Genomic DNA, 19,117 nt, shown 5'->3' with positions numbered 1-19,117 from the left:
GGATCCAACACCTAGGCACATGTTCAGGTAGTATTGGATGTGTCCAGCTCCTGTATTGTGAAGATCAGATGGATTTCTAGAATTTTAGGTAAAAATAAAAGTTGACACTAAGGTATCAAGGTGAAGAATAGTGGTTTGTGTCCTGCAGGATATTGAAGTAAAAGATTAAACAGATTTTTGTTGCCTTAAATTTTTAAAGGTACATGAATAAATGTTTAGATCTTCAAGATAGGTAAGGCAACAACCCATCTTCAATAACACATCCCTGGTGCCACATCAATTTATAAACATTCATAGATTTAATTGCTTAGAATTTAAGATCTACGATATCCTGAATTAACCCAATTCTCTATAGTTTCAAGGCAGACATCCAGGAACTCTGCTCCTCATTTAAGGCACCACTGACATCTCTGCATTCCAGAGACTCATGTGCACCAACAGAAAAACATGGCAATTGATGCTTGGGAATCCAGCTAGTACTTGGACATAGCTCTGACATCACAGAATCATGGAATGGTCTGGTTTGGAAGGGACCTTAAAGGTGATTGTGTTCCAGCCCCTGCCATGGGCAAGGATACCTTCCAAAAGACCAGGTTGCTCCAAGCCTTGTCCAACTTGGCCTTGGACACTTCCAGGGATGGGGCAGCCACAACTTTTCTGGGCAAGTCATGGAAACTTTACAATATGTTTTAACATGGTTAGTATTATTTCAGTCAATGGAGAACTTAATAAGTACATCAAGTGGATAAAGTACCTCGCTACACTTAAATCAGTATCTGGTGATGATACATCTGCTACTTACCTACTGTTACCTTCTCTTGGGGACAGCAAAGCAGACTGAGTCACCATTAGGGTGTCAACTGGCAAGCCAAGGCCACTCTGAAGGTCTCCAGTCTGATGAGTGTTGATAATTGTTCTGGCCAAACTCTTTAGGCTGTCACTTGTCAACTCATTTCTTGGATGACCCGGCAGATCACCAATCTCAATGATCAGCACTCTTGATGGACCAGCCCCATCAGGTGGATGCAGAGCCCGGGTGCTCCCTGGCTGTGTCCCCTCTTCCTGTGGGTGGTACCTGCTCTGAAAGGCTGTGCAAAAAGCCATGTTAGGGCAGTGATATCTCTTTTTGCTGGCATTGGCTGAGATTACCTGCAAAGTGCTTTCACTTCCCAGCACATTGTAGACCACTCTGACTTGGTCATGACCAATCTTCAAGAAATCAGCCAGTCGACGTATTATGGTTGCCTCACTCGCTTCCCCAGCAGTCTCAGTTACAGTGAAAGCCACAAGAAGGGAAAGGCCAGCAACTATTTGCACAGGTTCTTTCTCATGAAGGAGAACATAGAGAAGGTTGTCCTCAAAGCTGAAGTAATTGGCTCCTGCCCCTGCGTTCAGTGAGAAAGAAGATGGTGTTGGGGAGACATAATTCCCTTGGATGAAAACACGAAGGCTGAGTGGCTCAGTGAAGAATATGGCGAGGGGCAGCCTGGTTGTGTTTTGGCCACTGAGAAGATAAAGTCTGAAAGCCAGAGGTGCCAGGTCTGGGAAGCAAACTGTGGTGAGTTTGGTGGAGGGCAGAACAGAGAAGAAAGCAGAACGATGCTCTGCAGGGTGACACAAAGAATGCGAGGTCTCATCAGTGAAGGTGTCCATAAAGCTTCCAGTCATTGTAACTACTGGGAACAGTCTCTGGCTGTCCACACTGGAATCCAAGTTTTCTAAGATGACAAGAGCATGATCTGTCTGTTTGCAGAAGTAGCCTTGTACTGAGGGCTTGAAGAGGCACTTACTGTCATCTCTGTAAATTCCTGGAAGAGAATAAAGGGAGATGGGGAAAAAAATTAATTGTTTCAGACATCATCTCAAACATTTTTTAATAGGTCCTTATTTTCCCATTCCAAATTTAAAGTCACTTTGTCAGTGTTAAAATTTTACATACTTTTAAGAGAAGCCTGGACACTGAGAAATATTAAATAGGTAGAAACTGCATCTACCTTTAGATGTCCCAGAGTTGAAAATTGTTGAGGACTGAAAACAAATGACAGAGAAGCATCACATACATCCGTTGAAAGAGCATACATGCAAGACAGACTTTTTGTCTGACCCAGCACTTTGTCCCCATGTCCTTGTGCCTTCTACATTTTCCCTGGTCCCAAGCCTGTAGCAGGGTGATGAATCAGGAAATGGCTGCAAGTCTTTGCAATGATAATTTAACCTTACAAAATGCTGTCTCATCCCACTCACAGAGACTGCACTTCAAACAGAAAACATTAGAAAAGACCAGAACACCATTAATCTACTCCAGTGATGAACCACCTCATCAAGTGAGAAGCTGGAAGAACCCATCAGATTCAGATACCTAAAAATACAGGAGACTCTCACATATGTTCCAAATGTCCAAACTCCCGCTGCAGTCAGTTAGGATCTGGATTTTCAACCATTTGCGCAAAGGCAGGTTCTAGATATTTTTGGGATGTCTTGAGGTACCTGAGACATGTCACAGGGTCTATAGAAGACATATGCCTTGCAAGGACACCACACAGCACCAGAAATTACACTAAACACACATTTGTGTAACTGAAACACACCCAATTCCCCAGCCATCTATTCAAAGCAGTTTAAAACCAATGAAATTCACACTAAAATACTTCTGTTTAGCCATCTGGATTACATTTTACAATCCTATAATTTTATTAACCAGAGGTGGGATCCTGTCACTTAAACACAAGTGCAGAGTGTACATAGACTTCTTTTGATAGCTGCAACATCTGTGGGTGTAACACACAATGAATAGGAGTGCAAAAGCCACTTTAGATAACACTTTGTTCTTTCAAAACAGTGATGAAGATCGTTACACACATCTCAGGATTTCCCACTAAATCCCCTTCCAAATTTCCTCTGCAGACAAGTCAAAAGGATCCTTTTATGGAAGGCTTTAGAGAGAAGAGATGTAATCTACACAGTCTTCTGAGTTAGAATCATAGACTCACAGAATGGTTTGGTTTGTAAGGTTGGACTTTAAGTATCATCTAGTTCCAACCCTCCTGCAAAGGACCACCTTCCACTAGACCAGGTTGCTCTGGCCCCCGTCCTACATGATGCTGAACAATTCCAGGGATAAGGAATCCACAGCTTCTCTGGGCAACCATTGCCTCAACATCCTCACAGTAAAGAATTTCTTTGCAATATCAAATTTAACCCTACCCCTATTAGTTTGATGCCATTCCCCCTTGTGCTGTGACTCCATACCTTTGTCAAAAGTCCTGAATGATGCTGTAAGTTTACAGTGTGCTCCATCTGACTAAATACAGGTCTCTCCTTTAAGATGAGAGAAAATGTGCCTCAAGCTGTAACGATGAGATCACCACTGATTATGAAGAGAGAATAAAAGTAAATGAGTTCAGATACAGGCACCAAAACCATAAACATTTCTGCCTGGAGCATCTTAGAAAAAGATGTATGTTTCTGTTTTTCCTTCCTCTTTTCAAAATAAAATCAAAGGAGGAATTTGCTGCTGTAGTCAGCTAGAATTCTCTTTCCCTCACCTAGCCTGCTCCTTCCTTAGTCAGCTGCGGTCACAAATGTGTTGGGTAAAGCATGGCCAATGTCCAAACCAACTCTGTGCTCCTCATTCAGCAGTTGAGGACATGTATTCATTCACATAAAAAATAAGGGACAGCAACATCCTTGAGTCACAAACTTATGGATGAATAAGAGGACATTAAGGCAAAAGGACGTTCCTTATCAAGGATACATTATGTGAAAATTTCTGCTAGATAAAAGTAGCAAACTTCTAAAAAAGAAATGAACAATGAGAAATGTTAGATGGGGCTCTGAGCAATGTAGTGCAGTGAAAGGTGGCCCTGCCCAAGGGAGGAGTGTTGGAACTGGATAATCTTTAAGGTTGCTTCCAACCCAAACCATTCTATGATTCCATTAAATTCTGGTCTCTGTCTTTAGTTGCATCTCAAAGCCTGGATCCTGTGGGTTGTCACCTATTATGTATTTCCAGGGGAATCATCATGTGCAGCCCGTGGTCTGTGAACATTCCCCAGAAGGAGCTCTCCCTCTGCACGTCCCTGAGGGAAGAATTGGAATTACATAAATGTTGAGCTCTGCTCAGAGAGGATGTCCAAGTGAGATGGAATCTGTACAAACCCCCCTATTTTTAGACACCAGCATACAAATTTACAAATTTTCTTCCTTTTTCTTGCTTTTCCCTGGTTTTTGTTTTTTTGGTGGGTTTTTTTGTTGGTTTTTTTTTTGTTTTGGTTTTTTTTGTTTTTTTGGGTTTTTTTGGTTTTTTTTTTTTTTTTTGCTTTGCAGTGTAAGAATTTTGCTGTAGTATTTTGCTGTCAGTTTGTGCTGGAGGCAAAAAGAGGGTGAGGGACAGCTCTGTTCAGAACAGAAGTGGAAATGCTGTGCTCAGAGACACTGGAATTGTCCCGGAGCGCTGGGAGGATGCGCTGTGCCACCAGCAGCCTGCCCACAAAGGCTGACACATCTCATCCATGGCTCTCCTGGAAACACCCCATCTCCCCCTGGTGACATTTCTCATGTCTACAAATGGGATTTGATGATATTTCCTGATTTCCCAGAACTTTTCTTAGCCCCGCCTGCCCTGCAAAGGGGCCTGGCTTGTTTTCCTGCTCACACTCACACCCATGCACACACACACACATGCATCATTGCTTGTCTTCTTCCAAATGGCCTTATCTGCCAGTCACAATTTCTGCAGCCTGCAATTTCGATCACTTTTAAATGAAACCCATGCTGGCCTTAGTAATCATAATGTCATTTACAATTTACCACAAAACACGTTTATTCGGTTAGTAGCACATTGGAGAAAGAGAACTCCATATGAACTCGCCACTGAAGCCCTAATCTGATTATTTCCTCATGAAAATCCAAGCAGGGGTGCTTGTAAGAGGGGGTCTGAGAGGAGAAGAAAAAAGTGAGTCCTGGTTTTGTTTTTTTTTTTTTTTTTTTTTTTTTTTTGCTTTGCAGTGTAAGAATTTTGCTGTAGTATTTTGCTGTCAGTTTGTGCTGGAGGCAAAAAGAGGGTGAGGGACAGCTCTGTTCAGAACAGAAGTGGAAATGCTGTGCTCAGAGACACTGGAATTGTCCCGGAGCGCTGGGAGGATGCGCTGTGCCACCAGCAGCCTGCCCACAAAGGCTGACACATCTCATCCATGGCTCTCCTGGAAACACCCCATCTCCCCCTGGTGACATTTCTCATGTCTACAAATGGGATTTGATGATATTTCCTGATTTCCCAGAACTTTTCTTAGCCCCGCCTGCCCTGCAAAGGGGCCTGGCTTGTTTTCCTGCTCACACTCACACCCATGCACACACACACACATGCATCATTGCTTGTCTTCTTCCAAATGGCCTTATCTGCCAGTCACAATTTCTGCAGCCTGCAATTTCGATCACTTTTAAATGAAACCCATGCTGGCCTTAGTAATCATAATGTCATTTACAATTTACCACAAAACACGTTTATTCGGTTAGTAGCACATTGGAGAAAGAGAACTCCATATGAACTCGCCACTGAAGCCCTAATCTGATTATTTCCTCATGAAAATCCAAGCAGGGGTGCTTGTAAGAGGGGGTCTGAGAGGAGAAGAAAAAAGTGAGTCCTGGCCACAGCTGACTCTGATAATCAATGAGAACAGATAAGTGACGCGGCATGTCACGGCCAGCAGCTTAATCTGCCCCAGGGCTTTCCTCTAAAAAAGGCCAGAGTGGACAGGACTTAATAAATACTGAGTGACCACTGAATATTGAGCTGACATGTGCTATTTACATTGGTGATGAACAATAGCAGTGATAAATTCCAGAAGCATCCCCCTGCCACGGGTGAAATTGGATTACACAGGTTCTATTTGTATGTGTTTGCACACACACACACATGTGTGAGAGGCAGGAAAAAACAGGGAAAAAAAGAGTCAACCACAGTCCTTAGAAATGTGTGGGAAAGACGGAGAAGATATTCACATATTGTTGAACTTCATGCTGGGTTCTTGTGTACCCAGGCAGAGGAAGGGGACACGTGTGCTTTGGTCTCAAGAATTCACCTGTTTGTCCTGCTCCACACAAGAAGAGAGAAATGATATGTGGAATATGTGTGTGTGTTCACCCTCTGCAGATAATTCCTCCACCTCAGCGAGCAGACTTTGATTTCTGCAGGTTCCACCCATCATCAAGGCAAATTTATTATTTATTTATATGCATAAACATACCAGTACATATATCTAGATGAGATTTTAGCACTCAGGTTCCTTCTAGGGCTCCTGACAAATATTAACTTTGTGTCAATATTTGTCCTTCCTGTCGCGAAATGAGGATTTTCCACCTCATTTCACATTTGAAAAGAATAATGCGCCGAGGGGGCCCTCTTTGCTCAGGGAAAAAACCTCCACCACTACCACCATCACCACATCATATCCTTTATTTAGAAAAATGGAGAGAGGTGGAAGGAGAGAAGAGCATTTTTTAAAATATATGTTCTGACTTAAAGGCACATAGAGTCTTTTACAAGTCTCCTGCCTTTTCCCTTGTTCCCCAATGCCAAATAAATAAAATAAAATAAATTCTACATTTAAAATTGAATGAAATACATCAACATTAATGATTTTCCCCTTCAGGTTAACACCACCATTTGCTTCAATAATTTTTACCCATTTCGTGATAGATTCCACAATTCATGGCAGAAGGAAAAATAGAGTTTCTTTCTGACAAAAACAAAAGGCAATGTCAGTTTTTTATCAAAATAAAATAAATCTCCCACAATTTTCTTTCCATCTGACTGCATTTGCCTGTCAGTTATTTCTAATTTAACTACAATTATAGCTACAAAAATATAAAAGCAAAGAGGGGAGGAAGGGGGAGGGGAGAGATAAATGGGACACTGTTTAGAAATTGCGATTCATTGGCCTTGGGCTGGCCAGCACATATCTTTGCTGAGAGGAAAATATTCATCAGCATTAACTGTTCCTTTTTGACCTGCTGACATTCAAATGGGAAATAAAGGGGGGGAAAAAAAAGAGCTCAAGAATAGCACCTTGGAAATCCAGAAAAGGTAAATTATTCTGAGTTCAGTTGCAGAGAAAAGCACAGTGGTACAAATGTTTCTGATGTGTTTGTGTAGAAATGTGCTGGGTTTGGTTCAGGTGGAGTTAATTTTCTCTGCAGTAGCTGTTTTGGGCTGTGTTTTGGATTTGTGCTGAAAATTGTGTTAATAGCACAGAGATGTTTTCATTATTGCTGAGAGGGGCTTGCACAGAGTCAAAGCCTTTTTTGCTCCTCATCCCACCAGTGAATGGGCTGGGGGTGCACAAGGATTTGGGAGGGGACACAGCCCAGAGAGCTGACCCCTGGTGACCCACAGAATATCCCAGACCATGTGGGGGTCATGCTTAGCATATAAAGCTGGGGTAAGAAGGAAGGGGAGGACATTTGGGGTGATGGCATTTGTTTTCCCAAGTCACTATTACCTGTGATGGAGTCTCAATGGAGTGGCCAAACACTCCCTGCCCATGGGAAGTGGTGAATAAATTATTTGTTGTGGTTTGTTTGCTTACACAACTTTTACTTCCTCTGTTTAAAGGTCTTTATCTCAACCCCCAAGTTTTCTCCCTTTTACACTTCCAGTTCTCTCTCCCATCCCACCAGGGCTGAGTGACTTAGGGGCTCTGTGAGGTTGAGTTGCCAGCTGGGGTTAAACCATGGAAACACACACACATAAATATGTACTCATAGCAGGGACCATGTAAATAAAAATAGAGTGACTGCTTTAGGCTGTTAATTTTTTTTTTTAAAGAAAATTATTTTGGAAGGAAATGAGTCTCATAACATCACTCTGTGTGGGGGTTTTATACTCTCCTGTTTATCATTCTTCTTTAAAAAACTTTGACACCCCCACCCCAGCAACTTTTAGCTACATTTGTGGACTCAAAAATACTATGTTCCTTCAAGGTGTGTAAAAGTAGGTGCCCAAGTAGAGAAAAGACAGTTATTTGTGCTTCCATTGAACAAAGCTCAGTAGTGAAAGTCTCTTCTTACACATCCCGAGATCTGCATTCACCCTTCCCTTTCACATGCAAATCCAAAGAAAAACAGGTGTAGTACATGAAATATTTCTCTTGCATTCATTGTTTGAATACTTTGATATGGCCATATTGAAACTGCTTATTCTCTGTAAAATCAAGTGTTATTTGCCACTTTCATACAGTTATACATTTTTATGTTTGCATCAACCCTTCAGAGGTCCCCATGCCTGAGAGGGAAGGCACATGTTACAGATGAAAATATGTCTGTCCCAGTCATGAATAAAAAATTATGGTATTCCAGTTCCCAGAAACGATAATAATTCATTCTTGACCTCAAAGCATCAGTGCACAAGTAAAGTCTTAAAAAGAGAGATCAGCAAATCTCAGAGGTCAGAATGCTCTCCAACAGGGATCAAAAAGAGTATGGGAACCAAGCATTTGTATAGCAATGTTCACCCAAAATGCTCCTCAAGCTTTCAGTGATTTACAGGTCAGGAACCTCTTGAGTCAGAGAGATCGTTGTTGGTCTCTGTATTTGAGAGAAAACACCAAATCTGTCTCACAAACCCCTGAAAAGTTGGGGAGGAGAATAACAATCCAGCCAGGAGAAAATATCTTGATCCCGCTTAAAGGAGGTGGGTGGGTATATCTAGAAGGCCCCTTTAGTGAGATTTTCCTTATAATTCCACAAATCTTCTGGATTACAAGGTGCCATACTTGGAAATATTTATGCCCAGAATTATCAACAGGAACTGAGCTGCTAGAGTGTTTTATCCATCAAAACTTATAAAATAACCACTGCCAAGTCAGGTTCTAGTCCCTGAGGCCAGCTGGCATAGCATTTGTATAATATTAAAGCCATGGACCCTCCAGAAGACAGTGATCACCTCCAAACTGCATTTTTGAACCGGCTGCTGGCTCGTGGTAATTTTTGGAAAGGGCATAGGAGTTATTTTGGGCACTTCTGTGTTGGCTGGGACAAAAGTGGATTTGGAGCTGTAGTTTTGGTGCAACGGGAAGCTCCAGCGTCCACACCCCAGTGCTGCTGGACTGGGTAGAGACCCATTCCTGCTACTGTCAGCACTGTCCCAGAGCAGCTTGTCCATAATTTTACTAAACTTAATCAGAAAGACAGAATTGGGAAGGATTTTTGTCTGCATTATGATTAATGATTTGGGAATATTGGTCATTTTAGTAATCCTGACAACACAAAGGTCCCCATAATGCTTATTTCAGGAACAAATCCAATGCAGTGACAAAAGTGTTACCAGATATGTTATTGTGCATGGAGACATGTACATGGACTGGAGCTTTCAGAGGATCTCATGAAGCAGGTAAGACAAACTATTCTTACAAATCTCCTGAAGTCATTAACCACCATCCAAAAAGCCATCTCTGTGTGAGATGGGTCCTGTCTCCCAGGAAAGACAAATAAAAATGCAAAGAGAATCATCTTTTTGTCCCTATTATTTCACCTTTCAAAAACATGCTGTTCTGCAAGTATCAGGTTTTTTTCTCCTGTTGCTACTAAAGCTTCTCCCATTTTCTTCCCCTTGAAGATAACCTTGATTTCCTTTAGGTGATTTTAAGAGGATTTTTCTCTTCTCCTGACCAGCAACCTCACTGACTGAAGCTTCAGTCACACCCATACCTGTGGCTCAACATAAAGGTGAGGGGCAGCAAACAGCAGAGCTTTTGCCAACGCAATTCCAGTCACCATCTCTCTGGTCTAGAAATGATAAAATTACCACCACCACCACCATCACCTGAAAGCAGAACAGCAATTTTGTCAGATGCCAGACCTAAGAATGAATGTGGCTGTGCCACGCACTGCTCTGAGCTGTGGACATAATGAGTTTTGAATGGGAAGTCCCGGACACAATAAATCTGTGCCATATGTGACCATTTCCTGTGTCAGTTCCTTTCTCATAACCAGTGGAGGCTTCTCCCTCCCCCTCACTTTCCCTTTCATGACCCCACACCAGGGCTCTGAAATCTTTCAGGGTTGCTTTTGGGCCCCAGGCCTTTCCACAGCAGTTGCATAAATAAATGAGTTTGACAGCAAACATCATAATGGTTACGGTAATTTGTGCTCCACACAAGTGCTTGTGCTACTCGCAGGAGAAACGGGGGAGGAAAGAGCTTGTTTTGTTACCACAGACAAAAGTATGTTCTCTGACAAGTGGTGAAAGAATTAGTCAAATAAACTTGAACTCTATTCAGACCATCGCTGTTATGGATGGGGAGGTTCTTAGCTTCACTCTCCCTCCTTGGCCTGCAGTCACTGCAAAGACAAATCATCCTTTTCTTCTGCAAAAACAAAGTTAGGGCGTAAAATGAAGTGGCTCAAAATAAAATTTTCAGGGAACTCCACTTTACTGCTATTATTATTATCATTTCTTCCCAATGAGAACCGTTCTTTGGTCCTGGGAACGGACCCACAAAGAGACTGAGTGATTTTCCACTAGAAGCAGGCTAGAAGGAAAATGCCAAATACCTGCAGTTTCTGGAAGTATTTGGGACTTTAAAATTACAATAATTTCTGTAATAAAGAGGTTGACAGGGCAGAATGGAAACTTTCATTTGTACTATTTTCTCCCTTTTTCATTGACAAATAACACATTTTCACTAAATACCAAACTTTTACAAAGTTTTCAACTTTCCCTGAGAAATGATAATATTTTTGGTACGTTTTGTTACATTTGTGTGCACTTTTTTTTTCCCCATAAACCCTATTATTAAAACCCATTTTTCCCCAGGAAAGCCATTTAATAAAACATATTTAATATATCACAATTTCATCCCAGAAAGACTGCAGACATTTCAGTTAGTATAGTAAAAGGCATAATTAGTTTATAGAAGTTTTACAACAATTGTTATGAAGGAAGGTTGGTTTCCCATATCCAATACAGGGATAACAAAGTAAAAGTATCAGTATTTTAACCAGGGAGGCTTAGGTGGGAAATTAGAAGATAATCTTTCTGGTAAAAAAAAAATAAAAATAAAATAAAATTAAGTAGCAAGAGCTTGAAACTAATTGATTAGGAATCTGGGAGAACTAATACAAGTGAGTGATATTTTTCGTAGGTTATATTAATTTTTTTTTGGGGGGGGGAACATTGTAATTACAGATATCAATCTTTCTTTCTTTCTTTCTTTCTTTCTTTCTTTCTTTCTTTCTTTCTTTCTTTCTTTCTTTCTTTCTTTCTTTCTTTCTTTCTTTCTTTCTTTCTTTCTTTCTTTCTTTCTTCTTTTTTTCTTTTCTTTCTTTCCCCATCTAAGTTATAAAAATTGTTAAAGTCTTACTTGCACCTGCCTTGGCTGGAGGTTCAGTCCAAGAGCCTGTGCTGATAACAGAAATGTTCACAAGCTTCTTTCTTTCTTTCTTTCTTTCTTTCTTTCTTTCTTTCTTTCTTTCTTTCTTTCTTTCTTTCTTTCTTTCTTTCTTTCTTTCTTTCTTTTCTCTTCTTTCTTTCTTTCTTTCCCCATCTAAATTATAAAAAAATGTTAAAATCTTACTTGCACCTGCATTGGCTGGAGGTTCAGTCCAAGAGCCTATGCAGATAACAGAAAGGTTCACAAGCACAAGAGTCCCTGTGACATTATTAGGGTGATTTTCAGCAATATTAGTCCTGTATGGGCTGTGGACTTGAATCTTAAAGCAGAAGGATTTCATTATGGGTACAGACAGCTATATTATGCCATGACATATTTATGACAATGAACAGTAATGGGAGGCAAGTATTTTAAGCCTTGGGAGTCGAAATTAATCTGAGAGAACAGTGCAGAATCTGAACACCTATGAAAACATATTGCAGAGCTAAAATTTGAGACACAAAGGCTACAGTCATTATCTGAGCACATAGAAGGGATTCATCACATTAATTCTAGCTGCCTAAATGTTAAGCATCTAGTCTAAGCTAATTGTCTGGTCTAAGCTGTTCATCCAGACAATAATCATTAGAAAGGGGGAGAGAAGAGACTTTTAGAGGGTCATTCATTCCTGCTTTTCTTTGGATGGATTGTATTACTTCTGGAGGTATCTGTCTCTGCTGGCTATGTGTGGGACCTAGACACGTATGTTGGACTGCAGGCCTGTCTTTAGCATCAGAGAATCACCAAATCATTAAGTTTGGAAAAGATCTCCAAGATCATCAAGTCCAACCTTTGGCCAATCACCACCTTGCCATTAAACCATAGTACTAAGTGCCAGTGCCATTGGGTAAAATGAGCCCAAGCACTAATGATGTTGCTAATGAGGCTTGTGGAACAGCCAGGCCAATCCATGTTCATGTTCTGAAATAAGAGGGCAATGACAGCTCTGTTCACACTTCTAAGTAACCATCTTCTCCCATTTTGAATGAGAGGAAAGAGAAAAAGAAGGGAGATGAAGTCACTACCATCAACCCGAAAATTAGAAACTCCCCTACCCCTGACAGAGATATAAACGAGCTACAAACACATTTTTGAGGAAGACCCTGAAAAAGAACAAACACTGGTTTCAAACACCATTTCCAAAAAATCAAATGTGTCTGTCAGCATAGTCCTAAAACACCATGACTACAATGAATCTTGGGAGAAAAAAAAATAGGTCAGAAGAGATTTCCAGGTGTCATATATTTCAAACTTCTACTCAGAGCAAGGCTAATTACAAAGTTATATCAGACTTCTGAGGGCTTTATCAAAAATCATAAGACATCTACATTTTAGGCTTTTAGGTTTCATAGGACAGAATGCCCAGGTTAGAGTATGTCCAGAGGAGCTGCCAGGGTTGAAAATTATTTGGAGAAGATCTGTGACCCAATGGCACATTCATTCAGAACTTCAACAGCTTTCAAGATGTTTTGAAGAAGCTTTGAAGATTGATTTTGCAAATAGTTTTTATACTCATATGTGTTATTTTAGCTAATCCAAGTTCTGTTTCTTGTCCCATCCCAAGCCTTCTGGACAGCTCCAACAGGAAAGGAGTACATTTGGAGGTTGAACATCTCTTATACTTTACCAGACAATGTTCTTCAAGTTCATATAAAGGTGAATGGACAGAGTCACACTGATCCTGGTTGTGTGGTGTGATATCCATGGAGAAAAATAAGAAGTGTAAAGGTGGAGCACTGAAATCACCCACCAGTCCTGATTGCCCTGCTCTAAGTAGTAAGGATCACTTCCTTTATATTTTATTTCAGACTTACTAGCAAGCTGTTTGAAATTTCAGACAGCCCTTGGAGTTATTTTGGCCAGGGAGTATATTTAAAACTCATTGTGCCTAATGTTGTCTTTCTACAATTGAGAAGTAATCAGGAAAGACGTGAAAATAAATAGACAAGTGAGAGGCAAAATGAAATATGAAGTGGCTAGAAAGGAGTCTGCTCTCTAATGTATTTTTTCAGCTTATTATTGTAAAAGCCCAGAGCAAAAGAGTAGCTTTGAAGAGCCTTTTGTTAATAGTGGAAAGGTTGTCTTTATATTTTTCTTAACTTTTTATTTATTAGCCATGCTGCACAGGGTACTTCCATAAGTGATGGCCAAGTTTCAGGTTTCAGGGACTTGTTTAGTCTGAAAACATCCCCAGCTGCAATGGGAAGCAGAAAAGAGAAGTAACAGCCCATTGCATTGTGTTAGAAGGAAGTAAAAGTGAAGCCCATTTGTTCTCTGCTTTTCCCTGTAATTTCTGGTGGTTGAGCTTGCAGAGGTTTGGATGTCCCCATTTGGATGGTTAAAATGCATTCCCAGCAGGTCACTTCCTCAGGTGGTCTAGCTGATGACAGCATGAGGCCAATGTAAAACAGCTGATGTCTTGACCCTATCTGACAATAAAATTACAGAGCTGCATTCCTACACTGGGCAATCCTCCAGATCATTGTGGAAAATAGAAAATAAATGTTATTGAGGGCACTTACCCTATGCTCAAGCCCTAAATGATGACAGTTGATAATATTTTTAAGACTCTTGGTGTTGGAGCACTATGTGTTTATTTATCACTGCAGTCATTATGGGACTAAGTATAAAAATATTCAATTTCTTCAAAACCTCATCAAAACTGTCAGGTGAGAAAATATTATCTGTGCACAGGAAACCAGAGAAGTGCATTAGGCAGATCTGCTTCTTTGAGAGTTTTTAGTGTTTTAGCACCAGGAAAAAAAAAAAAAAAGTAAAAAAAAGAAGCACTGATAGGTAGAACAATTCAGGATTCTCCAAGGTTTCTTAGCTCGGCACCCTGCTGGAATTTAAAGGATGCCCTTCATGTATAATAGTTTAGATTATCTAACTTTTAAGAAGAGAATTGTCAGCATGGACAATTTTGGTCTGGGGTTTTTTTTTGGTATAACACCTGCATTGCCAGACACACCCATCAGACAAGCCCAAGCATGATTTTTACTTGTTTAATCCATGGCATAAAAAATATCAGAACACATTTAATTTTCTGGGCACACCAGTGAAAATCTCAGTTGAAAAGCTGTCAGCAGAAATCTCCACAAGAATTTCTGCTGGTCTGTGCCATCAGGGAGTGTCTTCCAGTACCACAAAGAGTCAAGATTTGAAGGCTTTGGAGAGCCTTCAAAGAGCCCATCTGGCAGTGTTAGTTCAGTTATCACAAGTCTCATGTGGCAGTCAGAGGGACTGAAGGCTGAATATTTGTAGATTGTGTTTGTATCCCACTAGGATGGAAAGGCTCATTCCAGAGTCAGAGTACACAAAGTGCTCAGAGCTAAGTACCAAGGCTAATCCAGCAGGTAGAAAACTGGTGCAAGCCATTTCCAAACCTGTGCTGCCTTATCAAGACAATCTGGGCTACAACCACTCCCCATGAAAGCCACAGAAATTCTCTTTACATGTAATTCCTCTTTCCAACTCAAATCCTTCCCAAAAGGGTGGTACCTTGTGTGAAGCACGTGTTGTCAGTTGTCAAAAATGGATTCACATTTTCTTGCATGCTGTGTTTCCCGGGGGTCCCAAAATAGTAAATAATGCTGGCAACACTACAGACAGTAACCTGAACATCCAGCCAGAAGGATGTGCTGTGGGAAGCATCCCCGTGCTGCCAAGGACATTGAGGAGAGGAGGAATATAAGGGAATCTTGACTTTTTTTTTTTTTTTTCATTTCGCTCTCTATGTCTCACAGGAGCAGGAGCTCAGACAGAGAGGCCTCAGAAGTAGAGGTCTGAATTTAATAAAGCTGTCTGGGGGGAGGGAGCAGGGAAGAGAAGATCACGGAGATAAGAGAGAGAAAGGAAGACAGGAAAAGAAAGGACATTACAGCTGGCTGGTGATGGCTGTGCCCTTTCAGACTCAAGTGGGGGGAAGTGAAATATTTGTTTAAGAGGCAGGACACCAGGTCATTATGGAAAGAATGGGAAATTAAAAAAAAAATTTTGTAATTTGGACGTATATTTCCATGCCACTGTAATGAGGATAGGCCAAAGGCAAGGGAAGACAAGGATAATGGCAAGATGCTGCAAGGTAATTAATAGGGCTGCTGGATTTCATCACAGTTTTAGGGATTGTTGAAATGACCCTTTAAATTCAGTGCAGCTACTTACAGTATGCAAGAAGCTAGATCCTGTTTAGGAAAATAACTTATTTCAAATTAACAGTTCCACAGATTAGCAAAACCACAGGATCTCTTTGCTTCCCCACTTCTGCAACTTTTCTCCTGTTTCACCTTGTAGAATAAAAGTTAATTGAGGGGAGCAGGGAGGAGGAGGAAGCTTGTCTCATCCCCACTGACACAGCCTTCCCCATCAAGGTACCAAGTTGACTTCCTTAAAGAAAAAAATAGCAAATGCACTGCCAAAGCTCCCATCTAGGGATGTTTTTTTTCTTTTCCACAAGATTCTGTTTGTTAGAAAAACCAAAAAAAAACCACCAGAGGGAAAATAAATGCAGATACATTTTTAATGCATGCATTTAATTTTCAGAACATGGTGGGCACTTCAGTGCTGGAACTGCGAGGGAGAATTTATCTAATCAGTCCTCCGTGTCCCTGCTTCATTGACATAATGTGGTCCTGCCGATTAAAGCACTCGAATCTCTGCCTTTCCTTCTCTTTCATACTAAAATTATTGATGTGCTTTGTACAATGTGTAATTGCCATTATTGTATATGTGCCTGGAGCATGTGCAGAGCTGAAATTGAAATAAATAAGCAAACAAAAATCATACGATAGCGAGTCTCTGATGGTATGGTGGGGGTTGGTGCCGTGGTATCACAAGCTGAAAATAGGATTTCATACTGCTGTGACTGGTTTTGATAAAGTGAGATTTGATAAGACTGGAAGAAAGGCTGCTGTGATCCTCCAGCCTGACCTCTACTTTTCTTACAGCACAGACCCCCAGTAAACACCCAAATCAAAGTGCCTCTTTTTGCATCCTGGGTCTGAGCCTCACCATGCAGGGATTTCACCAGAGCAGCCCTGGTTTGCATCACCTGAGGACCTTGCCCAGTATCACGCACTCACTTTTGCTCCATCTCTTTCTCTCCCTCTCATGGACACGCAGTAGATTTGTTCTCCACATTTAATTTATGCAAGCAAGGCACAGAATACATTTCAGTAACGCCAATTAGATACGCACTAATTTCTTCTCTGTGAAATAGCAGTAAGTAATTAATCAGAATTTTGATCACAACTCAGTTGGCAATTCTAATTGCACTTGTCATTTCCACAGCAAATACAGAATCATTATCTTTTTTCGCCAAGTCCTCTCTTCCTAATCATTCAGGGGTGCTAGAAGCAAAACATTTCCAAGAACTAGATATTGTCTCTATCAACCAGCAGCCTTAATACCTTTGGACTGAGGGTTAGTGGGTTCAGTCTGTGGCTGTGTTTTATTTCAAGCTTCATCATAATTTTAAAGGGAATAGCTGGTGGCAGGCTGGCTGCTTGCCTGGGGGAGGGGGGATTCTGCCTCATGAAATTATGAGGAAGGATAAAAGCTAGCAGCTCACTCTATTAAAAACCTTCTGGGAGAGCTCTAGAGATGCCTGACCTTTGCAGGAGCATCCAGCAGGCATCTGAGGGACATGTGGATGTTGATCAGGTCCGTGCCACCACAGCCCCCGCGACATCTCAGAGGCACCACATCCACATCTCACCTCCAGGCACTTCCAGCCACCCCAGGAGCAAACAGGATGATCAGGGGAGATCAATACTCTGTGTTTCACCAAAGCAGTGCTTCCATGACTGTTTAGAGATTATCCTGATAGTTTGTACAAACTGACAGTGCCAGTCTGGAGCGAGAACGTGTTTAGATTATCTGCTTGGATGGTGCTGTGCCTGGGGGGGCTGTGGAGGTAGGACTCCCCTTTGCTATGCCCCAAAAACCTGTCAGTGAGATCCTCCTCAGATGGCTTAGAGGAAGGAAGAGAGCAGGAAGAGAAAGAGAGATTTACCTTTTAGGAGCTGAGCCCTACAGAGACCTACACCAGATCCAACCTTCAATTCCAGCATGGCAATTCACCTCCTCCTCCTGCTGGAAATAAGGGTTTCCAAGGACCTGACACCTACAGTCCAGATTAATAATCAGATTCTTCATATCATTCAAGCCCAGGTAGTTAATATCTTCTCAGGTAATACAAAATCTTACACAGTAACTTTGGGAACAACCACTAAAACTGAGATAACAATTCTGTCAATAGCAAGTGAAAAGATATTTAAGAGAATAAAGGCACCTTATGCAAGAAGTCTCAGCATAGAGTATGTTGTGAACCAGAATAGTTCTGGCTCTACCCTTACCTACAATTTGATCAAGCAACACCAATGAAAATTGACAATTTGAAGGCTGACCAAGAATCTCCTGTATTCTCCACATTTTTCTCCTCCCTGCTCTAAGCAGCAGAAATCACTGAAAGAACCAGAAGGCATCACTCAGCCCTGTCCTTCGCTTCCTCGGGGTTTATTTTGCCAGTGTTCTTGCTTTTATTCCATATTTGAGAGGTAAATGAGAAGGCTTTGAAGGGAATAGTAACCTCTCAGTCCTACTCATAGAGACTAAAGTTCTCTTACAGAAGGGGGAATAACTCTCAACATTAGTGATGCCAGTATGGACTGAAGAGCGTCAGAACACCTCAGAACTTAGCTATGAATATGCAAGCCAGGAACAATGTCTGAGATCTTGGTGGGCTCAGTTTCTTTCATAACGAACAGAAAAAACCCAGCATAAACATCTGAACTGCCACAGGGACTTTTCTTTGTTTAGGATTTGGGCAGGGATAGCATGTTAAACATACTGTCCATGATGAAAAGTGTCAAAAGCTTGAATCATACATTTTCCACCTTCTGGGACACAGCGGGCCACAGACATTTTTCATTAGTCTTTAAAAGAGGTACACTGAGGCTATGTCCACACTTATGAAGGTTTATGCCTTAAGACCTAGTACTCAATCACAAATATTTTACATTCTTAGAGCAATGTTTGGCATGTTTTTTTGTCTAGGTCAGCTAGCACTGACCAAAACTGTGTCTAGGAACTGTCTGAGTCTTAATGTGATTTGTGACCATCCCAGTTTGAATGCAACCAATCTGGTCTGGAGCAAAAGGGATTTTAATGATTATATAAATGGTCCCACTAAGACTTGGCCATGAGCAGGGATACCTTTCACCAGACCAGATTGTTGAAAACCCAGACCAACTTGTCCTTGAACACTTGCAGGGATGAGGATATGCTCAATTTCAAGCCACTCAGAAGCATGGGAGGCATTGATAAAGCTAAAAATGAGGTGGCCATCATCAGATTTTTCTTTACCAGCTCTCCATACTCAGAGTCAGCAATGACTTTGCTGACTATCTAAATATAAATGAGATACTCTAAAAAGGCAAAAATAATAAAAACTGTTTACAAAACCTAACACATAAACTGCACAAGAGAAAGGATGACTTTTAATTCACTATGGTCAAAGTTGCTTAATCACCTCAGAGCTGAAAAATGAAAAAGAAACAGCAGCTCTTGGAACCTGAGCATCTTTGAAGACCGAGTAAACCCACACAGCACAGATTTATGAAGACAGCAGATCACGTCCCAGGTTAGTTACAGCAGCCAAAAGGGAAAAATAAGGTCTTAAAACCAGA

At 41.1% G+C, this 19,117-nt stretch overlaps 1 protein-coding gene across 1 annotated transcript in view; it reads right to left on the bottom strand.

The window, feature by feature from the left end:
* Positions 1-19,117, bottom strand: part of PKHD1 (PKHD1 ciliary IPT domain containing fibrocystin/polyductin) — a 239,336-nt gene that overhangs the window by 27,336 nt on the left and 192,883 nt on the right. The window contains exon 59 of the mRNA XM_039696008.1: positions 803-1,808. Coding sequence (XP_039551942.1) covers positions 803-1,808 — 1,006 coding nt within the window. The remainder of the gene's footprint in view (positions 1-802; positions 1,809-19,117) is intronic.

Source organism: Passer montanus, unplaced genomic scaffold, assembly GCF_014805655.1.
Source record: "Passer montanus isolate IOZ18808 unplaced genomic scaffold, ASM1480565v1 scaffold94, whole genome shotgun sequence".
In the NCBI taxonomy this organism is placed as follows: domain Eukaryota; kingdom Metazoa; phylum Chordata; class Aves; order Passeriformes; family Passeridae; genus Passer; species Passer montanus.
This window is presented reverse-complemented; position numbering and strand designations above follow the sequence as displayed.